The sequence below is a fragment of the Molossus molossus genome, unplaced genomic scaffold (genome assembly GCF_014108415.1).
Source record: "Molossus molossus isolate mMolMol1 unplaced genomic scaffold, mMolMol1.p scaffold_m16_p_11, whole genome shotgun sequence".
NCBI classification, from domain to species: domain Eukaryota; kingdom Metazoa; phylum Chordata; class Mammalia; order Chiroptera; family Molossidae; genus Molossus; species Molossus molossus.
This window is the reverse complement of record NW_023425346.1, coordinates 49384490-49412011: the sequence shown is the minus strand read 5'-3', so window position 1 is coordinate 49412011 and position 27522 is coordinate 49384490. Positions and strand designations below refer to the sequence as shown.

Sequence of the window (27522 nt, the reverse complement as noted above, 5' to 3'; positions counted from 1 at the left end):
CTTCCCAAAGGGGAAATGGCTGGGCCTCCTGGGGCTCTGTCCGAGCCTGCCCCCACTACCACCTCTTACACACCAACATATCCACCCCTCGAATCACGAGGTGCTGTATTCCAACATGGAGAGTCATGTGCACTGCCCCCACTTTTAAGACAATTACAGTCAAATTAGTTATGGTTGAGGTTATTTTAAGCGTCCTGCCTGCCCCTTACCAAGAAATGCGGCTGCCATGTGCTAATCACGGGAGGGCAACAAGCCAGAGGGAAGAGGGCAAGAGAAGGACAGAGAGAGCAAAGCACATCACATTCCCAAGAGGAAGCAACAAAGCGCTTCCTTCTGAACAATCTAAAGTTAGTTCTCCTGGTGGCACATTAAGATACAAGACCCAGCCCTGGCCGGTTTGGCTCAGCGGTTGGAGCGTCGGCCTGTGGACCAGAGAGTCCCGGGTTCAGTTCCCACTAAGGGCACGTACCTCAGCTGCAGTTTGTCCCTGGCCCCTGTTGGGGTCGTGTGGGTGGCAGCCAGTCGATGGGTCTCTCTCTCACATCGAATGTTTCTCGCTCTCTCTCTCCCTCCCTCTCTCCCTCTCGCTCTATCTGAAGATGAATGCAAAAAGTGTCCTTGGGTGAGGATTAAAAAAAAAAAAAAGATACAAAGACCCAGAAATCCCCATGGTCGGGGCAATAAGGAAAAGGCCCTCGAAATGACCACATCACTTAAGCATCACAGGTTATCAAGCTTCCTATGCGAGATATTGACCAACTTGACTAATAAGGAGAGTCCGTTGCCCTTGTGAGTCCACAAGGTCAGACACGGTGCTTCTTCCACCTCCCAGGCCAGGCATGGAAAGATGCGCGTTATCACTACCTCTCCTTTCATCCCAGCGTGGCCGTGTAAGGGAGTCCTCCGTCCTTCACAGAGGCGGCGCCTGGGGCCCAGCAGAGGTGAGTCCTGTGGCTCGAAGGCAGTCACTGTGTGTTCTGACACTTCCCATGCGGAGCTTCAAAAGCCTTGCGGCTGGCGGCACAGCGGGCGCCGCTCCCGCTGAAGAGGGACAGCCTTCCTGCCTCGCTGTGTCCTGGGGCAGACAGCAAGCCCAGGGCTCGGGCGCTCTGGACCCAGCCGGGTTTTGTATCTCTCTCTCGAATGTAAACAGAGCCTGAACTGACAGCCCTGTGAACTCACGTGGATTCTGTCTCCTTGGGGTCCCCCAGAATAAAAGAGCTTTGTTCTCAATGGAGAAGCTGCTCTCCTGGCCTCTCCTGGCCTCTCTCCTCCCCAAACGACAAACCCAGAGCTGCCTGCGGCAGGCGGCCTGCCTGGGGCTCGGAGGGGCCACACTGCCGGGCAGGGTTTGGACACCATACCAGCCATTTGCTGTGCCCCTGCTCCTCCAGCTGGGCTGACACTGGCAGGGTGGCGATGGTGACAGCAGATAACCTGCACCATCCGGCCGGGCCACGCCTTTCTGCACACTTCATGCACATCGACTCCTGTAGTCTTCACCATGACCCTGGGAGGAGGCACTCTCTGCCCCTTTTTGACAAAGAAAGAAATGGAAACTTAGGGTGCCCAACCATCAGTCCCAAATACCCCACAGAGAGAAGACTGGAACTCAGCCACCTGCTCCAGAGCTGCCCCTGCACCACCACCCTGTTCCATTTATCTTGCTGCAAGGCTTGTTACGAAACCACGGATGTCTTCCCATGTTACGTGAGTATAACATGAATTTCATAATTACTTATGTGTGATCTCATCTGCCAGACGCTGTCGGTAAACACAGAAAACTACGCTGAGTTCACCCGAGCAGTGCAGGAATACACCACACACACACACACACCCCTCAAACATCACCAGGCGTCCTCAGCTCACACATGCTATGTGACACACCCACCGGGTGGCACGACATGCTCTCCGAGTTGGGATCGGCTGCCTTCCTCTACTTCACAGCCACGAGGTGCTGCAACCTTTCCGGCACTGCTACAGACAGAACTGTGCCTCCCAACATTCATAGGTTAAAACCTTGACACCCAATGTGGCTGTATTTGAAAATGGAAGCAATTGAGGTTACATGAGGTTCTAAGTTTGGGGTCTTAGTCCAACGAGACTGGTGTCCTTATACGAAGAAGAAGGGGCATCCAGGGTGAGCGTGCACAGAGGAAAGATCATGTGAAGACACAGGGAGAAGGTGGCCAACAGGAAAAGCCTCAGGAGAAACCTGACCTGTGACAATGTGATCTTGGACTTCCAGCCTCCAGAACTGTGAGAAATCAACGTCCGCGGTGCGAGCCACCAGTCGTGGTGTTTGGTTACGGCAGCCCCAGCAAACTGATACCGAACAGCAGCTTACAAGCACACCTCAGGTCTTTTTCGAGGTAAAGTGCCATATCTGTGACAGTCTATTTTTTTTACCATTGAACGTGTGTAAAACTATGCTACTGTTTTCATGAGGTTCCTAACTCTTTTTTTTTATGTTGCTGATGACGTTTTTGAGTGTTGTGTCCTGACTCCTTTCTCTCAGAAGCCATGTGTTGCTTTGTTTTGTGTTGTGCAAGTTCGTGTGGTGTGTGGCAATTTTCAGGAATGCACATGTCATATTATATATAGCACAACTGACTGTACTGACCCTCGGGGCATAATGACTTATGAATCCTGAAGAAAAAGCATAAAATATAATGTTTCTATAGTCTTCTCCAGACATTCTGATGAGGCAGGCTCTATTCAAACCCAAAAACTCTTGAGAAGGGCAGACCCCAAACTTAGATATACAGCATATATATGTGTTTGTGTAGACCACAATCCTGCATAAGTAGAAAAAAGTAAGAATTGATTTCTGCATGGTAGGCTTAGGAGGGTTTTTCTCCAAATTTTACAAACATTATGTGTACTTTTAAACATTTCCTATAATCAAAGTTGATTATAATGAATGTCATGATTTTGTTCTAAATCAAAAATAAATCTTTTAAAATAGATTGAACAACAAAGAGAAATGATGTATAGATTCAAAATATGGCAGATGAGAATAAAAAGGATATTAGGCCTTAATAAATTCTGTTATTTCTCAATATACTCTGTCCTTTTTTTTTTTTATCCTCACCCAAGGATATGTTTATTGATGAGAGAGAGAGAGAGAGAGAGAGGCATTGATCAGTTGCCTCCTGAGTGTGTTCGACTGAGAATCGAAAATGCAACCTAAGTATGTGCCCTGAATGGAATCCAAACCACAACCTTTTGGTGTACGGGATGATATTCCCACCAACCGAGCCACCCAGCCAGGGCTACACTCTCTCCTCTTCATTAAATAAACTCCACGTTAAATAAAATGATTGGGGAAATGATCTACAGAGCCTTAAGAAATGGAAGATTTAAAGAAAATTGACCAACAATACGGAGTACACAGCCAGCTTGACCAAAGTACAGCCTCTCTGATATTTTTAGCAAAAATGTTTCTTCCTTAATTAGCCAGTACCTATGAATTAGAGGCCTAGCCATATGCCATTGAGGAATGTGAGAATCTTGATCTAACTGAGAAACCCGAGTTCACTTGCTGCAGATGGTCGACCTGGAGTGGAAAGAGGGGTCGGTTTCCGAAGCTTCCTCAAGGCAGAAGAGAGCACACTGTCCGCAGTCAGGTTCATCCCCCTTCAGAATCCTCGCAGGGAAGTGACGCTGCCTGAAGAATACGAATACCTCCAAAGAGGGCTTGCCTGAGCTCCCTGGACCTGCACAGCATTGAGGCACCGTGTCAGGGACATGCGAGATGAGGCATCCTCATGTACAGACCGTCCTTCTGCTTCTGTTACCCGGCGACTCTGAGCCTCGGATTGCTCTGCCTGGCGCTACAAGACCACGTCTCTTTCCTGACACTCTGAAAGAACTGTTGATAACACCGTACTCCTAAAACACTTAGCAAATGATGGCTCGCTGGCCAAATCCAGCAGGCCATCCGTCTGCATCCAACCCAAGAGTTAAGAAAGAATTGTTTTACATTTTTTAAATGGTTGGGAAAGTTTTTTTTTAAGAAGAATGCTTCACGACAGTTGACAATGATGACTTCGAACTCGTTTCCATAAATAAAGTTTTATTGGACCTAGCTAGGCACAGCTGCATTGTCTAGGGCTGTCTCTGTGCCGCAACAGCAGACTTGTAATTGTGACAAGGTTCGCGGGGCCTCAAATATGTACTTTCTGGCTATTTACAGGAAAAGTTTGCTGACTTCTGCTCCAAAGTTAAAACTCACTTGAATACAAAAAACATTTAAAATAGTCGAGAACAGTCTTGAACACCAAGACAAATTTGAACAATAACAAGGCCAAACTACATACTTTAGATGATGGAAACTGATCATCAATCTAGGGACAATCTTGTATTAATGAAAAATAATCATCACCGTCACAACAGCAACAAAACAACTCAACTCTGTACTACTGTCCTCTAATTTTATGATTAATTTCCCCCAGACATATGATCAGCATCGACACAATGCTGATCATGTATCCCAGTACTGAAAAAAATGAAGATGTCATTTTTCTAGACGATAATACTTTCTTATTCTCCTGTACTAAAACCACATCAATCTCCAGGATGGTGGACTTTGTAAGGATGCTCACATCATGATCTGATGGAGAAAAGCATAAAAAAGGAATTTTCTCTTGGCAAACATTGTCCATCACCAGAGTTTGGAATAGATGGAAGATTCTAAAACAGTTTATAAATATTAGCTTTTTTTGCAGGTGGCTGAACCATAAAAACTTGTTGAATACATTCACTATACAATTTCCTCAGACCAAAGACTGATCAGAAATAAGGAATTTGAGACTCAACTTGCTGTTCCCTGTAAAACCCTGATCCTTTTTGCCCTCAATTATTAGGCTCCACTTTCTTACGGAGGTCATAAGACAGCACTGCTCATTTGTCAAAGTAAAACAGCTACCTAAAAAAAGCGGTGACCAGTTGGGCAACTGATTAAGCCACTCATTTCGTGTGCTGAGTTATCCTTAGTTCAATGGAATCACACATTAAGAAGATCACAGGGCTTCTTTGCAGAAATGAAGTCACAATGTCAAAAGGTTCCCAGATTTTGGTCATTGTGCTACCACCGAACAGAAGCATCCAGACACCGCAGCGTCGGGGGTAATTTTAATCAGCATCAAGTCTAAAATGGAATTCCTAAACAAAAGACAATTTGGGGTCCTCATCATCTTCAGCAAAGCTCCATATGGAGCAAACTTCCATCCAAATAAATACTACTAATCTGTGAAGTTTGTTTTTGTTTTTTTTTCCTGTATTTCTTCTATATTTCCAGGTTATCAAGGGGGAGATTTATCTGTTCAGTCAATTGGAGACTGCTGAAATGAAAGCCATATATAATATTCACTCCCGGTTTTTGCATTTAAACCTACTGTGCAATATTCAAAACTACTGAGCACAGGTAGGGCATGGATGAGAGGAAAGCCATTTATTCTGAAAATTTATCTCTGCACCTTCCTGTGTCATCCTGCAGATACTTGCATTACAGATATTTATTTTTACGTTTTCCTGATGCCATTTACATTATCCTAAGAAGGCCAGGTTTCAGCAGCCTCAACGCATGAGCCCAAAGCTAAGTGGCTCCCATTCAGAACCACGTCTCCTAACACGTCTCACATGACATCTCCTTTATAACTTCTTGACTCCCTCGCCAAAATCTCTCTTTCCATTTCCAAGAAAGACTGAAATGCTTCTGGAAGAAATATCCGTCAAAACGAACACAGCTGTACATGACTGACATCAGCATGAAGGGGGAAAAAAAAATCATGTCAATGTTTCAACACATTACTTGCTGAACAGCTTCTCCTACTCGGTCCTCCTTCGTTCAATGGGTGTGCCCCAAATTGGACCCACCGGCAGATGGTTACAAGCACTGTCTGGCATGCATCTTGGTGCATTCTACATCGCTGATGGCTGAAATACAATTCCCCTGCAGGGATTCTGTTTTTTCTAAAATAGTAACTTATATAACCGAAAAACTATAGAATCTTCCCATCGGGGCCCTAGATCTATGAGTTCCAAAACTCTGTTGTCTTTGCTTTTCTTAGTAGTTTGAACAGCAGTCATCTCTTCTCAGAGATTAGTGCTTCTTCACCAGGGATATGTGTCATCGGTATTCAGGGTAGTTCAAGATAATGCATGTCCAGACCCCAGCTGAGTCCCCACACATAATCAAACACACTGGGACGGGGCTGGGGCATGTGTACGTAGTTTGAAAAGCTTGCCAGGTTTTATGACGTGCGCCCCTGGTTCCGAACAGCTTTCCCAGATTGTTTTTAAACTGGGATTAAAGAACTGTGACATACCTGTGTGCATGCACGGAGCAGGATCCTCCTGCCTCAGTCTTCGTGCTGCTGTCTACACGTCCTTCTTTGCCATCCCAATCCTTCCCCCTGGCTTCTGCTTTGGAAGTTGGCTTGGAGCTCTCCAAAGCTCAGTAATTTCCCCAGATGAATTTTACGCTAAGTCAGTATGTTAGACAATCTTCATTTTGGGGAGCAGGATGCCAACTTAGATCAGCAAATCCTTCCAGAACAATGTCATCTGAACATACAATGCTTTGACAAATAACGATTCAGCAGAGTCTATATGTTGTGGTAAATGCTGAGAAGAATGCAAGAAAAACACGATGTTCCTGTGCCCTCGGGGAATACACAAGATGTATTTAGGGTGAAGATATACAGATAAGCTAAGAAAAGATAAAGAACCACCTAAGAAAACAGATGATTCGGTATGAAACGACTTAGCAGGTACAATAAGGACTAAGAATTCAGGACACGGAGCACTCCCTCTGGACCCAACGGTCAGGCCACATTCCTGAGAGGGCCTGGAGTTTGAGGAATGGACGTGGGATACACGGGCGGGGCAGAGGAGAGCAGGTGTTCCCAGTCAGGAACACAGTGTAAACCAAGGCAGAAATGAACGAAGTACAGACAGTGGAACCAGCCCTCTAGAAAAACGGGGTCAGACTCCACCAGGCTAAGGAGCCTAGTACTGATCCTACAGCTGGAGAAAACGCATTAAGGTTTTAAAACAGCAGACTGTGGAGATCATAGTATTTTAGGAACATGTAATTCCTTTGGCAGCAAACAAAATATCTATGAGTATGAGATAAACAGAGAGACCTATGGAGCCACTGGGCCTGGGGCCACGGCAGTGGCTTTACAAACGGACCTCAGGGGCTGTCTGTCTCCAGCCTGTGACAGAAGGGAGGCACACAACCCGCAGCAAAGAGAAGTCAGAAGTAGAAGCAAATCGGAGTTGCCCGTTGGAGGTGCACTGGACACATGGCTTTGGAAGAAGCTGGTGAGAGGAAAGAACGTCTACACCGAGGATGGCAGGTAGAATGAAGGCAGGAAGAGGCTGAAGACTGAACCTGGAGAAGTGGCCCGTTGCAGACCACAGAGAAAACACAGAACAGGTGATGCCGACGTAAGCCCTCAGAAGGGCAGGGCATTCTAGTGGCCACTCAGAAGGCAAAGGAGAAGAGTTTCCAAAGTCCTCATCACAGCCTTCTGCAACAGAGGTGTCCAGCAACACCTGTGTGTGCTCTAAGCCACCACTGAGCTTCATCCTTTAATCTTTTGTTATTGACTATGCATGTCAGTCATTTAGCACACATATCTGGTTCTTTTTTAATACCTGTCATTGACTCTCACATATTCAGATATTATGTTTTATCTGACACTATGGTAAATAATCTACCTGAGGGAAGAGGTCATAATTGATACTTTTATGCACCCCCCTTACCCTACATTGTGCCTTCACATTGCCATGCACAATCATTCAGCAATATTTTTAACTAGTTGTAACTGATCTTGGTGAATGTGGTATGCAGATAAAGACCGGCTGGATTCAAGGAGATGACATACACACTGCTACAATGTTGGGTTTTGTCATTCAAAGTGTGGTCCACGGGCCAGCAGCATAGCCTTGGCACTTGCTAAAAACGCAATCCCGACTGCCATCCCAGGACGACTGAATCAGAATCTGCACTTTAACAGAATCCAGGTGACGGACTCCTACACATACTGGTGTCGACTCGGCATAGTGTAGTCAGGGCTAGCCCTGAGTTACCAAGGGAGTCAGTGGGAGTTGGAGCAGATGGCACATGAGTTTCAGTATGTGGGCATGTGCTCAGACCCACTTCACCCCTGCGCAGACCCGCCGCTCAAGGGTGGAGCCCAGGCCCTTTGCACATGTGGCAGGACCAGGCCAGGAAACAATCCCAGCGTCTGAGCAGGGGCCCAGAAGCATGATTCCTCCCTCCATAAACTGCCACTAACTTCGGTGACAGGAAGGGCTTTGCAGATAGTATCTACTAGGCTGTTTTTCCATGTTTTATAAATGTTCTGACCTCCTAAAGACCCTGGTGCACCCCATAGTTTTCCAGCCCTAGGATTTATGATATTGTTTCGCCTCTCACTCATGCTCCTATAAGATTAGGTTTCCCTCCAAGCTTTAGATGACAATTGCGAAAATACTTTTGGGGCATAATGGAAAGCTAGACCTGAAAAGGTAACTTTAACCCCAAACAGAAAGAGCCCACAACAGAAGGAGCCACACCGACAGCACTTCTGTTACATGACCGGGTGTCAGGAAAAAGTTCCCAGGGGATGGACACCAACTAGAGGCATGAGGCAGAATCTTCCCTTTAGGGGGACATACTCAAAGCTTCAATATTCCTTTCTCTATCTTTCCTGTAGGGAAGTGTATGGAGTGTCACTGCTACAAAATATCACTGTGCTGGAAGAGTTCTCTGTGGGTCTTCTATTCCTTTTATCAGCTTCATTAGTATATAATTTACCTACCATGTAGTTCACGTTTCAGAAATGGAAGAGACTTTCATCCCATCCCCCACCTTCGATCAATGCTTCATTAAACTCACCCAGGAATAAAATACAACCATTTCTTAAATCTGCAGAAATACAGGCCATCACCATGACCCTCGGATAATATATCCTAGAATCTCAGCTTTTATCAGCGGAAAGAACATCACGACAAAGTCCATTCTATTAAAATTCAAACTATGAACATAATAATCTTTAGGGCTATATTTCGAAGGTGGCTGATTGTAAACCCCACTGTAGGCTCTGCAATATGCCTACTTTGTAGGAACTCCATGCAGAAGCCAACTTCATTTACTGCATCCAAAGAGGAAACCACAAATTCGTACCAACCCCAGTTTTTTGTGGACTATGTTTCCTCCAGATGGCATGCTTTTTAGGGGCTGCCTTTACCAAGCCTTTATTTTTCACCTCTGGGATGGTGTGAGTCACTGTACAGATTTTTCTTTCAAAAAGAAAAACAGTAACTTACATGCTCTCACAGAACCGCGTCAGTGTGCTTGGCTTCTCCTGGTTGCGTCTTTGTCGAAACCAGCGCTGAATGCTGCGCACATCCCAGTCCAGCTGCTTGGAGAGGCCTTCCAACCTCTTCTCATCAGGATGCTGTGGAACAAGGTGCCAGGAAAATCATTTTCATCTTCACCATAAACAGATCTGCCCCTGTCTACCGCTCAGATCTTTTTTCTTCATACACTATCTGCTGCTGAGATTTCCACATTTGCCACTGAGGATGTAGGCCTTCCATTAGCAGCGTGAACATAAAGAACCACTTAGGACAAGGAAAGTTATTCATTGTGAAACAACAGTGAAAAATCTGAACCTCGCTCTGATGCTTGTGCTTCCCATCAACACAGATTCAATGGGACAGCCACCTGGCTGAGTCAGCTCTATTCGCCTTCCAGGAAAGGAGATTCCATACAAAGTTCATCAACCAAGTTTGCTGCAACAGAGAGGCAAAGGCCACCTTACGTGAATTTGCAAAGAGGCTTCCTTGTAATATTTTACTTTCTCAGGGGAAAAAAAAAAAAAGCTATACCCAATTATCATAGATCAGGATAACAAAAAGCTTGGAATAATCCCCAAATACCTCACCTTAGCCTGAAGTACCAATTCCACTACAAAGCATGTTTTCTCTTCTTCTCTTTCCCCTCTCCTCTGTCCTTCACACATTCCTTTTCTATTCCTTTTCCTGGTCTTTCCTTCTGACCAGATCCCCACTGAACCTTTCACAAGGACTGCGCACCACTTTGCAGACACAAGTGTGGTGAAGAGGACAGAGACGCTATTGATGCCAGCCATGTGATGGTCGCTGTTGTCCCTCACACATTTCTGCAACATTAGGAGACCACAGACACAGGCTCAATGCCTCGCCCCAAGGACCGACCTCTCTGGGCCTCGGTGTCCTCGCCTGTTTAAAAAAACGGGGGTTAGCCCTGGCCGGTTTGGCTCAGCAGTTAGAGCGTCGGCCTGCGGTCCAGAGAGACCCGGGTTCGGTTCCCGCTAAGGGCACGTACGTCAGTTATGGTTGGTCTCTGGCCCAGGTTGGCCGTGCGGGTGGCAGCCACTCGATGTGTCCCTTTCACATCAATGTTTCTCTCTCTCTCTCTCCCTCCCACTCTATCTGAACAAAATATGGAAAACTATCCTCGGGTGAGGATAAATAAATAAAATTTTAAAAAGGGGGTTATTTATCCACCTAAGTGAGATAGATGGTGGTGAGGACCAAATGTAAAAAATGTATGTAAAACTCAGCACATGTCAGTTCTCCCCTTTCCTGTCCTTGCCCTCTCCCCAATAGCTTAGAGAGCACCCTTCACAAATGATGGGAGGGCGACCTGCCGCACAACACAGCTGCACCAAGTTAGTTCCATTCTCTACCTTTGCTTTCGTATTAAGGAGATGTTAATGATCACAGGAAACACCCAAAAACGGGAAGTCAGGCTGACTTTCAGCTTTCTAGTTATAAGATCCTGAGTTAAAAGGTTTCCCATGACACCCTTTAAGGCATCTCAATCAATTCAAGGTGTCGGACACACAGGAAACAGCCCAGGGCCTTGGCGTTGTGACTGAGCTTATAAAATGCGCCGCGCTCGTGTTTGTAAAAGTTATGTGCCAACATTCGGTAAGGCGTGTACTTTTCGATTAGGCGTCATGATACCATCTGCACTCTCCTTTCATGTCTCTCTTAATTAAAAAACAGGGGAGAGATAAAATGTACAGCCTAACATATACCTCGGATACACCATTTTCCTAGAAGAATTCATTTTTCTTTTCACCTTGTTTTCTACGTTTCTTGACTAGGTAAAACATTCACATGGTTCACAAATTTCAGATTATCCAAAGTCTCATTTTCCTACTTTGTACCTACTCTCTTCTTCTTGCCAGGTAACCAGTTATTAAATCAGATTCTTTCCAGAGTTATTTTATACAAATATAAGCAAATCTGAATATATATTCTTATATCCTCTCTTGTCACATAGATGGTTGCAAACTACATACATCATTCTGGACTTAGGGTTTTTCACTTTACAATGTGTCTTGGAATAGCTCCATTATCAAAATATAAAGAACCCCTTCCTTCTTTTGTAGAACTGTAAGGATAGGCTGTAATTTACTTATCCACTCACCTACGAATGGCCATGTACTTAGCTTCCAAACTTCTGCTACTATAAACAATGCTACATAAATAATCTTGTCACGGGTCGTTTTATACAGGCGTTTTATATACGGGTATAAATTCCTGAAAGTGAATGTTGAAGATCAAAGGGTCTATGAATTTGCAATGTATTTAGATGTTGAAAAATCACCCTCATTAATACTTTCTCCAACTAATACTCTCATACAAGCAAGAGTGCTCATTTCCCAAAGCCTCATCAACAGAATATATTATCAGATTTTAATTGTTTCCCCAATTTAAATTTTTTTTACTCTCACCCAAGGACATTTTTGCATTTATCTTCAGATAGAGAGGGAGGGAGAGAGGGAGGAATAGAGAGAGAGAGAAACATCAACTGGATGCCACCCACACAACCCCGCACAATGGGGCTGAGGACAAACTGCAACCAAGGTACATGCCCTTAGCAGGAACCGAACCCAGGACTCTCTAGTCTGTGGACTGACACTCTAACCGCTGAGCCAAACCAGCCAGGGCTTCCCAATTTAAATTTATATAATTTTTGATATCTAGAAAGTAGTATCTCAGTATATTTTTAATTTGATTTCCTCTTTTTATGAGAGAAGCATCTTTTCATGCGTTTTAAAAACCATCTGTATTTCATTTTTAAGAACATTCTTTTCATATCTATTGTCCTTTTTTTCCCCTTGATTTGCAGGTATTTTCTTTATTGATTTGTAGCATTTCTTCAATTATTTTTTCATTTCTTCCATTAAACCATTGTGTGTACCACAGGCTGCATACCTGTGCCAAAGCGTCATTTGTACTTTATTATAAGCTGATGGTGGTTTTTTTGCCTGTGTTTTTTACTTGTAGATGTTTTTTTAAAAAACATATTTGAATTTATCAATTGTTTCTGTTATAGCTTCTGAATCTGGGTCATAAGCAGAAAAGACCTTTCTATTCAAATGTCCAAGGAATTCTCCCACATTTACAGTTTTGATTCTAATATAGTCATAGTTTTGAGTTTTACATTTACTCTGCAGTGCATTTGGTATACAGTGGGAGGTATGAATCTAAATTTCTTTCCAAATGGCTACCCAGATAGCCCAATACCATTGTTCATCTTTTTTCCCATGAGAAACCGAATCTCTTCTTCCATTGTTTGATTATGTTTGTGCATGAATATGCAGTTAGGTTACTCAGAAATCCTTATTTATTTTTCTATATGAACTATAGAAGTAGCTTGTCTAGTTTCAAAACATAAACAAATGGTCAAACTAGAAAACCTGTTGGTAGCTTTAGTGAGATTATACCAAGTTCCTAAGTTAGCATAGAGTGAATTGACATCTTGACTCAATGTGTCTTCTATGTCCTTCAACGGTGTTGGAAACCTCATACCTTGCACGTCCTTGTTACATTTATTCCTAGGGATGTTATCATTTTTGGTTTCTATTGTAAATAAGGAATTTTCTTATATCTTCTAACTGCTTACTGTCTGCATGTATATATGGTTACTAATTTTTGCTAACGTTTCATATTGTTTGAGGTTAATTTTCCTTGTATATGGTCATATAATAGCATATTACTAGAACGGTACCTCTAGAAACAAAGGAAGTTTTCAGTGCCTGTTTTCACCAGTACCTAGAATATAATAGACCTCAATACTCCTTGAATGAATGAAGAAATCTTCTCAGAGCCTTAGCTTTATCAGCTCCTTCATAAGTTTATGCCGTGATTTTCTTTCTCTTATCTATTTGCTAATTAAATACAAAACAGCACAGTCTAAAACAGTGGTTATAAACATCCCTATCTGTTCCAGACTTTAGTGGGAACGCCCCTTTGCTTCTCATTAAGCAAGAGGCCAGATCTGGGCCTGATATACGAAGTATTTATCATCTAAAGGAAACCACGCTGCCCTAGTTAGATAACTTTATTTTCATCAAAATGAGGTTAGGTTTCAGGATCCATGGAGATGATCATGTACTTTTTCTCCTTAGATCAATTAATGTGATAAATTATCTATATAGGTTTTTAATACTGAGTTCAGGGAAGGAAGGCCTTGCATTCTAGAATAAATGTGTTTGATGATGACGAATAATTTTTTTTAATGTGCAGTTATGTCTGCTAATTTTTATTTTGGATTTTTTATCAATATTAATATGTACAATGGTCTCTAGTCTTAGTTTTTCATGAAATCTCTGTCAGACTTTGATATTAATGTTCTATTGCTACATAAAAAGCATGTGGGTGGTTTCCTTAATTTTCTGTGCTTTGGGATAGGTTAAAATAGCATTGGAATTTTCTGCTCTCTTAGAGGGTGCTATAATTTTCTTCTGAGAGCATCTAAGCCTGGTACTTCTTTGCAGTTTAGCTCTTTAGTTTACACACACACACACATACATATGATGTGAATTCTAGGTAGTAAATTATATTTTCCTAGAATAATTTCCATTTTATCCAAGGTTTTATTTTTTATTTGCCATGTTAATAGAAATATATTTCTTTTTCTTTTCCTCCATGTCTGTGATTGTTGATTATTATGTTGTAAATTTATTCTTTTTTTTTTTTTCCTTATTTGCGTTATCTGACTTTCTGTAAAAAATTAAACGGATAAGTTACTTTCGGATGAATTTTCCAATCTACAGTTTTGCTAACTCAATTTCTATATTTATCTTTATTTATTTCTTTATTTTGCTTACCCTCATTTATTTTGTTTTATTTTTCTATGGCTAAGTAAGTGGTTACTATATTTTACATGCACATGCGTTGTCATGGGCGCACTGCTTTGGTGTAGTACACATACATGCGTAGTGATTTCATCTCACTATTCTCTAAGGATTCTGAAATTCTATTATCATTTAAGAGTTGACCGAGAAAGCAAGAAGCTTTCTGCATTCTGATTTCTAGTATTATTGAATTGTGCCTATTTTAAAATTTATTATAGTTTTGTATGTGAAAGGAGGTAAAATTTGGTAAATATTTAACAGGTACTTAAAAACAGTATATATATTCCGAGTACAGGGTTCAAAATGTACCCCTTAGATCCTCCTCATTAATTGTTTTATTAGAATGTCTATATTCTGTTTTATATTTTATTCACTTGATCTGTCATACCCAAGGTACATTTAAATGTCTAACTATTAAATTGTTTCTATTTTTCATTCCTTTTTCCTGCCAGATCCCATCTGAAAAGCCTGAGTAATTCTCCCAGGAAAATGAGCCATTTACTGTACAAACACACACTCCTCACAGAATGACACACTCCTGTGTTTTCCTCGCTTCGGCTCTGCAGCAGTAAGATAAGAGATGCGTGAGTAAGAACACATACTTGGATGCTGTGATCTGCTCTGGTTTCTCATGGCTTTAGATCAAGGGTTCCTGATTTCTTTCTCCGCCCCTCTTTGTTCTCAGGAGACAGCAGCTGGGGGAGGGAGGGCAGTCTTTCCCCATCTCTTCCCTCCCGCTCTCCTCTTCCCACTCCTAGTTTGGACTTGAACTCTCCCCACAGTGATCGCCTCTCCTCCCATTTTCCCCACAGTGAACCTCTAACGCTAACTCCCCTGACCCCCAGCTCGCTCCCTTGGGCACCTCTTCTCACTGTTACTACGTACCACCCCTGCTGGAACCCACGGAGGGGGTGTACACAAGTGACACAGTTTTTCACCTCGACAAAGATTCCTCCGCTCTCCTCAGTCGCCTCCACAAAGTCCCATCCAACTGTGACTCGTCCTGTTTCAAGTCACGTGGGTTGCAACGAGGCCCGGAGTTGGCCTCACCACTGTCTCATTTACACTGTGCTTCAGACAAGCTTCTGCCACCCCCTGGGGAGCAAGCACACGGGTCTCACACGTGCCCACGTTTATTCGGCGTCTACCCTTCTGTCCAGTTGCAATGGCTGTGTGCTTTCCGGGAGCACACGCTCCGGCTCGAGGACCGGCCACACTTTGCTCCCAGACCCAGGAGAGCAGGGACTGACGGACTTCAGACCGAGACCTGCGGCCAGGCCCACGCACATCCCAGAAAGGGGGACATACCTTCGTGATCGCAGTGAAGACCTTCTCCAGGATGGCGTTTGGCTGGGCGATCTGCGGTCCATTGGCCTGGATGTTGAGGGCTATGGCACACGGTTTGGCTATAAACCTTAAAAAAAAAAAAAAAAAAAAAAAAAAAGTCATGTTATTTCTTTCTATAACTGTTCTTAATGTCACCAGTTACCCATTACTCAATTTGTTCCAAAAATGGCATTTTATAGGTGGAGTATGCCAATACTAATGTTGGTAACTATAAAACATACATAACAATTTCCCTCTTCTTATTCCCCCAGCAGTAACTATAAAAAAGAAAAGAAATCCTTTTTAAACATTTAAACCTCTTGATCCTCAAGTTCTAATGAGACTGAATGGATAGAAAGACTATCAAACAACAAACATAAGTGTATAAGTGAGCAAACAAACAAACCGTGATTTGGGAATGCCTTACTGACAGCCAAGCAGCAACAGTCATGTTATACTGCCACAGTGAGAAATGTTTGCAAGCACCTAACCACACATGCAGAGAGTGTGCTTTCGATCATCCCGGTCATAAATCTGACTGTTTTTGTTTCTACAATCAAAGTGTTCTATATGCACCCCAGTTCTTCATGGGTTCTTAAATTTTTCTGCTTTGTGGTATTTGCTTCTTAATGAAGGGTGCAGAACAGCAGGATGTCCCAGACAAGTTAAAAAGTTTGAAATGATGGTGAGCATCAGCTACACTGTTTTGCTCCTATGTAAATGACTGTCAGGAATGGGAAGACCTCACTTCAGTTCCGGCCACGTGTGACATGGGAGTGAGGCACGGAAGGGGGCAGGCAGAGGGTACAGGACCCAAAGGTACAATGACATGGGTCTAAACTTTTTTTTCTTTGTCAGGAGAGAGCACGAACACAGCCCCCACTACCACAAGTTGTGCAGTCAACTTTCCCTCCAACACTTTTTTAAAAAGAAAAAAGTATTTTTCAACTTTAAGAGTTCTTTTGTAGTAAATGTTCAAGAAACAAGGCTCTTAAATGTTCTTTTTCAGTGTGGCATGTAACATTCTCTACTAATATAAAATAATAATAATTTAATATAATATGAAAGTATCATCAAGATTAATTTCATGCTGGTCAAAGGCAGCAAGTGATAAATGTACAAAACAGATCATAAGTAAATGTTATATTTTTAACAATAATTGATGAGATTATAGACCAGTCATCAAAGAAATTTAAGGGTCAAGATATTTACTCAACAGAATCTCTTCAAAAGCAGATTCCTCACCTTTGCTATCATCTTCCAGAAACTTACAAAAGCATTTAAAAAAGGTTATTTTAGTATCAATTGCACAACACCATGTTCTACACTTCTCTCCTGTCTCTTTTTAAACTTCAAACTTAAAAACCCAGTGATCCCACTTCTAGGAATGTACCCTAAAAATCCTGAAACACCAATCAGAAAGAATATATGTACCCCCATGTTCATAGAAGCACTATTTACGATAGCTAAGATCTGGAAACAGCCCAAGTGTCCATCAGTAGACGAATGGATAAAAAGGCTGTGGTACATATACACAATGGAGTACTATGCAGCTGTAAGAAAGAAAGATCTCTTTTCCTTTGAGACAACATGGAGGAACCTGGAGAGTATTATCCTAAGCGAAACAAGCCAAGCAGAGAAAGACAAATATCACATGATCTCACTTATTTGTGGAATATAATGAATATAACAGTCTGAGGAATGGTATAGTCCCAGAGACATGGAAGTGGGGTACAGATTGACAATCCCCAGAAGAGCGGGTAGGGGGAGAGATAAACCACAGAACTTATATGCATGTATGTATGAATAATGGACATGGACAACAAAGGTGGGACAGGGTGGGGAAGGGAGAGGGGGGAATCAGTGGGGAAAAAGGAGAAACATCTGTAACAAAAATAAGTAAATTAATTAAAAAATAAATAAATAAAGTGTGTGCCACAAAAAAAAAAAAAAGAAGAAGAAGCAGCAACCAATGAATGCGTAAGTAAGTGGAAAAAAAAACTCTGCTCTTACTTTTGAGAACTAATGCAATAGCATCTTGAAGGGGGCATATCCCTTGATCATCAAACATTACATTTTGACCATCAAAGTTATTAAATAAATATCATGCTCAGGGAATAGATTTTTAAAGCAACGTCCAAAGGTTAGGTGGAAGCTATCTCCTGCTGTCAGGCTGTGGAGCCCGGCTGCAGAAACTCGTCTCTCTGTGTCTTGACATTGTCATACATAAAAAATTATAATAATTACGTACGTATATAAATTGTATGTGTACACAAACATGTGTTTAAACATAATGTTGAACATTTACCATATGTTGAAGCATAATGCCAGGCAGCCTCCGTGTCTAAGATCACTGCCGTTAGCTCTGCTTGCTTTCCTGTCCTCGCATTTACACAGCAGGGCTTTTCTGGGCCAAGTAACCCACCGGGCTTCAGCTACGCTGTGCCAGGCCATGTGCGGCCAACAAGTTCTAAAAGCACCAAGCAAACAAGAAGAGACCAGAAACCAAGACAGGCACTGAAAGCGACAAGGGTCTCATGTCAAGTGACTACTTTTCTCAGTTCGCCCTCCCGTCCGCTTGTCCTTGCATCGTTATTAATGGCACGACCTTTACTGACAAAAGCATCCCTGTTGGATATATTACTACAATAATTTTTTTTAAGTGTCCTCATCTGGACAATAAATTGTAGTGATGACTGTCATCATGCCATCAGCACCCTTGTTCATCTATACCTGACCTTCTCTCAGGACCCAAAACTTTGCAGCTCCCCTATCCACCCTCCTGGTCCTCTCCGGCGCCACGCCCACCCTTAGTGCAGGACAGCTGGTATGAACATGCGCGTCCCTCATCCATGTGTGTGTAGCCTCCGTGAAGGCAGGAATGGCCTTACTGAAAGTCCTCATCTCCCAAGCCTAGCACACAACTCATTTAATCCTTTCTCAGCCTGATGAGGCAGGATTATCATTGCCTCCACTTTGTGGAGAGGATCAGAGAGGTCAGCACCCTCTGCCTCCAGGGGAAGGGAAGCACAGGACGGTGTATTTCTTTCCCAGGAAGGTCAATGTGATCATCAACTCCCCGTCTTGATGTACTGGCCAGGCTAAATCTCAAAATCTGGGGATAAGCAGGGAGGGGTGTGGTATGAGGAGCGACAGACAAATTTAACAGAATCAATTTAAAGACTGAAACTCTTTACAGTTTAAATGGCTCATGGTGGGGATGCCCAATAAATCAAACCACGTGAATCCTTTGGAAGAAGTTACTATGTTATAGATTATTTTTACGTACATGCCTTGCATACATACTGTGGGTACTCAACAAATATTAGATGGACAAATGAATGATTAAATCAGTTAATTCAGTGGTAGGTAACCTTACTATCTTTTCTATAGACACTGTGCATTTTAACTCCCTTAAATACCCACATCTCCTTGGAGTCCTCATTTGGGACTAGGAGCTATTTCTAAAATTCTCTATATCCCCTCAAGTCAAGGCTGCCCCAACACGGCCTCCGCCAACACCTCACCAGGCTTTTTTTTTTTTCCCCAATGTACCCAGTACAGATAGCCCAACACTTAATATCTGAGATTTTAAATTTTTCATAAATAGGCAGAAACATTAATTTCAAATCCCACATGAGAAGAAAGAAAAGATACAATTTTTATCTTCCAAATAGTACCCCTGATTGTGTAAAAATACAGAAATCTTGTTTGTGTGTATTCTCCAAAGAATTTGTGAATCACTGCTAGCGTTTTGCTTTTCAGAGAACATATCAGACACCAAATAAAACCAATGACATAACGACCCACTGTCATGGTCCATTAGAGAAAAGCTAGATTTTCCCCCAACATTAGCTCTGACAGAAGGAAGTTCAGAAGAGCTGTCTTTCATAAGGGTTGTCTTAAAAGAGACAGCGAGAAACAGATGGCAGGGTAAAGTACCTACAATTATAATAGTTGAAAGGAAATATGTATTTTCAAGCTTTGAAAATTACCTCTGTCTGAAAATGCTCACTTAATTACTTTGTTATCAAAGGCAGCAACACCACCTTCAAAGGATCAAACATCTATAAAGTACTTTCATGCAGTATAACATACTATTTGAAAGTAAATACAATAAGGATGCAAGCTTTGAGGAATATTAGTCTCAATTTACAAGCAGAGAAAACACCTAATACATGCCTACTTTTTCATTCTCTTTAACAACATGTATTACTATTTTTAAACATGAACTGGACAGCTCCGCACAGAGTGTTGAGGTAAGTTCTGGGCTGTGGTGTGGCTACAGGTATACAAAAAACAGGAAGTGATTCTTCCGCTCAGACACATTAACAATATGGGAAAGGAGATTAATTTGAAAAATTAATGTTCACAGGGTATGTCAGTTCTAGTTACTTAATACTAAATAATCACCTTCAGTGGGGAGCTCGGACAGAGACTTTTAGTCCTTTCTAACTCTAGAATTTTCTACGCTTTTCAAAAATAATTGAAAGGCTATGGTGGTAGATACACAGACCTGCACATGATAAAATTATATAGAATAAAATCACACACACACGTACAAGGCTAATGGGAGACATTTGAGTAAGTCCAATGGAACGTGTCAAGGTCAGTGTCCAGCTGTGATATTATACTACAGTTCTACAAAATGCTACCACTGGGGGAAATTGGGTAAACAGTACATGAGCTCTGGTGTATTACTTCTTTTTTTTTTTTTTTTCATTACTGATTTTAGAATGAGAGGAAGGGAGAGGGAGAGAGAGAGAAACATCGATGAGAGAGAACATTGGCTGCCTCCTGCATGCCCCCCACTGGGGATTTGGCCCACAACCTGGGCATGTGCCCTGACCAGGAATCGAACCTATGACCTCTTGGTGCATGGGTCTATGCTCAACCACTGAGTCACACCGGCCAGGCTCTGGTGTATTACTTCTTACAACTGCATGTGAGTCTACAATTATCTCAATAAAGATTTCTATTTAGAAAAATAATTGGAAGGTGCATTCTGCTTTTGATATGGAGAAATGAGCTCCTTATACATTGATTTTTCATCTTTAAAAACTCCAAACAACAAAATCACAGATGGGGGGGGGGCTACTGTACACAAGTAATATCTAGTATGAGAAACTTGTAAAAATTTGGTCAGGATGTCAAAGAGCAGAGGCCCATGGTCTCCCTTTCCCCAGATTCTCTATTCCTCATGATTTCCTCACCCTCTTGATTTTCTTTACAAGTTCTCTTTATTTAGGCTCCTTAGCTACCTGTATTCTAAACTTGAGACGTATATCTGGTGAAGATCACACTACCCTACCCTCTAAAGTTTCATCACTGACTTCTTCATCTTTGCCAGACATCGCCATGCACATTGATCAGGCATTCTAATTTGGTACTTATATACTGTCAATAAGTATAGTAGGAAGCTGATTTATTAATTAAATAATATGAATAAATTCACCTTAAAAAATCTTTTCTAAATATGCAGTATGTGAGAAAAAAATATAAGAGTGAAACCACTGGAATGTTGCATGATAGTAATTTAACTTGCTTGTTCGTTTTCATTAACAGTTTTCTCTCCTTACTGGGATCCTCCCACTCCCAAATAATCAGTAAACTTCATATAAAAATTTCCTGTACAGGCCCTTATAAATTTTGACTGAGTCCCTGAAAGAGGAAGAAATTCATGAGAGAGAATTGTATTACTTTACAACAAGAGAAAACCACCTTAGTTGAAGGAACTAGTATGATATAAAAAGCAAGCAAATAAATAAATCTTTGTCCTAGTCTCTTTTTTCATGTATGTAGAATTTGAAATAAAATTTTTTCTAAGAAAAAATAACCAACTCTATCCAACACATCAACCCCCCCCCCCCATAACAAAAAAGAACGACTTAAGGGCCTGCAGATGGAAATAAAAGCAAGTAGACTTTCGAAATGAGTCCAAAGCTGGAGCAGGAAGGCAGCAGACCTCTTTTATATTTATTTTACAGCTTTACTCTGAGATCAGACAATCACAGCAGCAGATAAAACGTTGGTAGGAAAACACACTCCCTAACTACAGGAAGCAGGGAAGGTACCGGGGGAAATCAGAGAGACTACAGAACCATGAAAGGGAAGAACCAGAGAAGCTGACCACTGATCCTGTGTGTAAACTGGGCATGATTCAGGCCGACCTCGGAATCACGTATGTGCAAGGTAAACCGAAGGCGGCAGGAGCGAAGCTTCGAAGAGCTGGACCGAGACCGAAGCCCTGTCCACCGCAGGCACGGCAGGCTGCGATCCACTCTAAGTAAATTGTCTGTTAGCACAAAACATCGACATTTTTCAGAGCAATGTAAACAAAAAATCCAGAATTTCTACAGCGTAACTTTCACAATGTCCAGGATACAATCTAAAAATGTTGAGGAAGAGGGAGGAAAATATAACTCAATTTTAGGGGGGAAAATGCAAAGATATTCAGTGAATTTAAAGATAGGTAATATAAACTATGCAATCTGAAAAACAAAAGAAAGAAAAATGAACAGACTGTAAGGACTTGTGGAATAATTTCAAAAAGGCTAACGTATGGGTGATTGGAGTTCCAGGGGAAAGGAGATAGGCTAGGGAGAAGAAAATATTAAAAGAACTAATAGTGACCCTGGCTGGTTTGGCTCAGCGGACAGAGCATCAGCCCGCGGACCAGAGAAATTTGGGTTTGGTTCCTGCTAAGGGCACGCACGTACCTCGGTTGCAGTTTGTCCTTAGCCCCGGTTGGGGTTGTTTGGGTGGCAGCCAGTCAATGAGTCTCTCTCACAATGATGTTTCTCTCTCTCTCTTCCTCCCTCTCTCCCTCCCGCTCTATCTGAAGATAAATGCAAAAAAAATGTCCTTGGGTGAGGATTAAAAAAAAAAGAACTAATAGTGAACAACTTTCCAAATCTGATAGAAGACATAAAGATACAAATTCAAGAAGCTCAAGAACCCTAAAAGAGAGAAGTTCAAAAAGAGGGAAACCTAGATAAGCCATAGTCAAACTGATGAAAACCAAAGATAAAGAAAAATATTGAAAGTCACCACACCAAAATGGCCCATTATATAGTGGCCCATTATAGACAGAGAACAGTAGTTTGAAAGTTGAGGGACTTGTCAGACATAATGGAGGCTCAATGACAACGAAACAACATCTTTAAACTGCTGGAAACAAACAAAAACAACAAAAGAACTGCTCTCCCAAATTCTACACCCAGCAAAAGTATCCTTCAAATAATGAACGTGAAAGGAAAACTAAGGGCATTTGTTTGCCACCAGGCACCCACTTCAAGAAAACTAAAGCAAGTTCCTTGGGCTGAAAGGAAACAAAACCAAAGGGAACTTAAATCTTCAGGAACGAATGGAGAACATCAGAAATGGCAAATGTATTGTTAAATATCGAAGTGCTCGGAAGGTCTTTGAAAGAAATCACAACCAATTAATAATTGATGAAATACATCCCATTATGAGAAATAACATAAGCCCCATCCCAGGCTCTACTGGAAAGAAACGTAAGCGTGGACAAGTGGACATTCAGGAAAGAAGGAAAAGGAGTAAGTGACTGGTTCAGTTGCCTGCCTGACTGCCAGCACTTTCATGGACTCCTACATTCCTCAGCAACGGTGGGGGAGGGGGTGCTCACGGCTAGGGTCACCGCAAGTACCAAAAATTTTAAACTTCCAAGAAAAGTACAGGTTGGATTTTGGTGCATGGGTTATGTGGGTGCATGTTTAGATACACATGTGTGCATGTGCTTGAGTGAGTAGGCGTGTGTATGTAACTGTGTTCTACAGTCTTACCTAGGATTAAACTTTTTCAAGAAAACAAAGAGTGGAAGGAAACCCAGGATGGAGACGCAAACCTGATACTTGTTAGCGGTTCCTACGTGTCAAGTACTTTGGAGAATAAGCTTTTTTAAGCCCAACAACTATTTGAAGTAAATATAAGTCCCATTTTACAGAAATACAAACTAAATATCAAAGAAGTTTGGGATCTTGCCCAAGGGATCTTGCCCAAGGTCTTAAAGCTTAAAGTAAATAGCTCAGACAATTTAGAACCAGTCAATCCTAATACAATCTATTCATAAAAAGAATGTTTTCCCTTTCCCTAAAATAATAAAATATAAGTTGATTAAAGAAGCATTGTTGCCCTGGCCAGTTTGGTTCAGCAGTTAGAGCGTCAGCCCAAGGACCGAAGAGTCGTAGGTTCGATTCCCAGTGAAGGGCACGTACCTGCGTTACAGGCTCAATCCCCCTGCAGAAGGCTACCTATTGATGTATCTCTCTCACATCAGTCTCTCCTCTCTCTCTCTCTCTGTCTCTCTTTCCTTTCCTCACTCCTTCCTCCCTCCCTTCCACTCTACCTAAAAATCAATGGAAAAATAGCCTCAGGTGAGGATTAAAAAAAAAAAAAGAAGCATTGTAAAAACCCTTGTGATATGATCATACACTTTACTCAGTATTCCTACTTTTATGAATTTATCTAAGGAAATCTGTCAAACAAAGAAAAAAAAGCCATACATGTAAAAATTTTCGTGCACTGTTATTTCTAATAGGGAAAAATGGTAAATAGCTTAATGACCCACCAACAAATGACTCACTGAGCACCTGGATATGCCAGCCCCGCTCTAAGTGTTGGGGATACAGCAGCGACATAACCCCTGCTCCCACGGACCTGGCATTCTAGCAGGGGGCAGAGAGGACATACAGTAATGTTATGCTAGAAGGTATTATGCTAAGTGAAATAAATCAGCCAGAGAAGGACAAATACCATATAATTTCACTTATATATGGAATCTAAACACAAGTGAACAAACAAAACAGAAACAGACTCATAGATACGGAGAACAAACTGGAGATCGTCCGATGGGAGGGGATGGGAGCTCGGTGAGAAGGTGAAGGAATTAAGAAGTACCCACTGGCAGTTACAGAACTGTCACAGGGATGTCAAGTACGGCATCGGGAATAGAGTCAATAATATTGTAATAACTGTGTGTGCCAGGTGGGTACTAGAATTATTGGGCGAATCCCTTGGTAAGTTATATAAATGTCTAACCACTAGGCTGTGCACCTGAAACTAATATTGAATGACAACTGTAATTGAAAAAAAAAATTTTTTTTAATTAAAACTAAACTAAAATAAAGTGGCATGTGTTCTGCCAGATAATAAAAAGTACTACAGAGAAAAATTAAGCCTGCTACGAAGGATGGGGCTGCAGGTTTTCATACTTAACAGACTGGTCAGGGAAGGCCACCGAGAAAATGAGAAGGCTCCTGAAGGAAGTAAGGACATAGGCTAAAAAGAAGAGCGTGGAAAGAACATTCTGGAAAAAACAGCAGCTGAGGGCCAAGGCACCAAGGAAGGAGCAGGACTGCTGTGTCGCAGGCACATCCGGAGGCCAGTGAGGCTGGGGCGGGGCCGGCAGGTGGGTGAGGGCGGCGCCCGGCAGGTGGGCGAGGGCGGGGCCGGCAGGTGGGCGAGGGTGGCCCGCGCTGGCAGCGCATCGCTGTGCCTGGGCGGCTGGAAGGACGCTCGGGCTGGGGCAGGAGGCCGCTGCGGGACGCTGAGAAGATAACCTAAATGACTGATTTCTATTTTAAAAGAACAGCTCACTGGCTCTTCTGTTGGGGACAGACTGGGGGAGCAAAGGATGGGAGCTGAGGCCAACGGGGGAGGTTACTCTGGTTATGCAGCCGAGCGAGGACGGTGACTGAGTGGGAGTGGTGGCCAGAGGAGTGAGCGGTGATCACATCCTCCAGCCATTGAGTTGGGCCCGTGGAGTACACCAGATCCAACACGGGATGCGAGAGGACTAAGGATGATGACAGAGCACCTGAGAGGTCAGAGTTAGGCTGGGGGGTAGGGGAGCGCGAGGTTAGCCTTACCAGCCTTACAAGTGGAGATGTCAAGTGGGCAACTGGATAGAGTATCCTGGAGCGCAGGAGAGGCGTGGTGAACATGCAGATGGCATACACATGCATGAGACTAACGGAATTACCTGGGCAGTCCGTGTAAATAAATAAATAAGGGAGGAGAGTCAAGACATAAACCCTAGGGGGACTCCAATGTTTAATGTCTAAACAAGTTAGAGCACAACACCCATGAAATATTGTAACTCTTAAGAAGGGTACTTACATCAACTACAGGATGGGGCCAAAGTAGGTTTACAACTGTTCATATGGAAAGGAATGCAATAATGAATAAGCAATAATAGAAGAATAAACTGTTTCGCATATGCACAACTGTAAACCTGCTTTTGTCCAACCCTGTATGTGAACCATAAGAATTTATAATACAATGGGATTCTTTTAAGCATGTTACATATAAGAAAAGGATAACTCCAAAACAAAGCATGTGACAGTATAAAATCTGAAAAGTAACTGTTAATGTGTTTTATCAGAGAAATTTAGCATTGTACTTCTTTTGTGTTTCCTTTACTGTTGGGAAAGAATAAAACCCAGGTGAGAAGGGTGGGGTGGTTCATCAGAATATAATGAACCTAGCAGTCAAAGAGTATTATGGACAGGGCCAATACAATTACAAATTCTACATAATCTGTGCTCTCCAAGAGCTCAGAAAATGCTTAATTAACCATCAAAATTCTACCGAGCCTTCATTTTTGTGACTTCTATGGATTTTAAAAGTGGTGTACAGTACAGAATGTATAACAGAAAGCAATCACCAGGAATGCCATCATGCAAAGATAAACATTATGAACATTCAAGCATTTTTCTGCCACCTCCCCCCTTCACACACACCATTACATGTTTTTATACCCTGTTAACTATATTTTTATTAAACAAAATTGCATCGCACTGTATGTATTTTAGTAATCTGCTTTATTTCCCAATTTAGAATATTTCTCCCAGGAAATTACATATCCTGGTAAAACATGGTATTTAATGGTTGCATCAACTTAAGTTGATCTTGTCAGGAAGGGTCCCACGGTTTTTGAAGACTCTCAGGAAACAACCGTGGGACCCCTCCTGACAGTATAAAACAGTGGTGTGGGTGGGGGCAGTTAGAAGAGGGTAAAGGGGGTATAAATAGTGATGGAAGGAGACTTGACTTAAGGTGGTAAACACATAATACAGTATACAGATGATGGACGGTAGAATTGTTTACCTGAATATATTATATAATTTTATTAACGGTAGAATTGTTCACCTGAATATATTATATAATTTTATTAACCAATGTCACTCCAATAGATTCAATGAAAAACAGAAACTCAGCTGTGGCTGGTGTTGCTCAGTGGTTAGAGTGTTGGCCCACACACTGCAGGGTCACAGGTTCAATTCCTGGTCAAGGGCACATACTCGGGTTGCAGGTTCCATCCCAGGCCCTAGTCAGGACTGCATTCAGGAGGCAGCCAATCAATACCTCCATCTCTGTCTCTGTCTCTGTCTCTGTCTCACCCCCCTGCTTCCATTCTTTCTAAAAATCAATGGAAAAAACATCCTCCAGAGAGGATTAACAACAACAACAACAAACTGTGGTTCAAAGTGCTAAAATATTACCACAATGTAGAGCAAACAAAGGTGAATTTGAAGGATTAAATTCTTCAGAATGACCACTGAAAAACTAACTCATCATTACAGGATAGCTATCCATTCTTCCATGTGGTTGGTCTCTACCACTTAAATTTTGAATCACCCTTACTAGCTAACATTTCCAAAGTCTCAGAGAAATCATAATGTTTAAAGAGGAAAATCTCTAGACTCTTTTCTACATCCTGAATTTTTCCACTTTTAAAGACTTTTGATGATCAGTAGAAAATGGACAAAAGATTCAAAGTAAGCAAGTGGCAGAAAAGAAAACAGAAATATCAATAAGCATACAAAAAGATACACAACATCCTCAGGAAAACGCAACAAAACCATTTTACACCCTTCAGGCTGGATCTGATCATGTGAAATACAGCAGAAGACATGGGGAAACAACAATGCCTATAAACTGCTCATGGAAGCTTAGT

General features: G+C 42.1%; 1 protein-coding gene across 1 annotated transcript in view; it reads right to left on the bottom strand.

Moving 5' to 3' along the window:
• The window catches only part of CERS6 (ceramide synthase 6), a 271292-nt gene that overhangs the window by 172888 nt on the left and 70882 nt on the right, over positions 1–27522 (bottom strand). The window contains exons 2-3 of the mRNA XM_036253461.1: positions 15525–15630; positions 9346–9476 (exon numbers count right to left, since the gene is read on the bottom strand). Coding sequence (XP_036109354.1) covers positions 9346–9476; positions 15525–15630 — 237 coding nt within the window. The remainder of the gene's footprint in view (positions 1–9345; positions 9477–15524; positions 15631–27522) is intronic.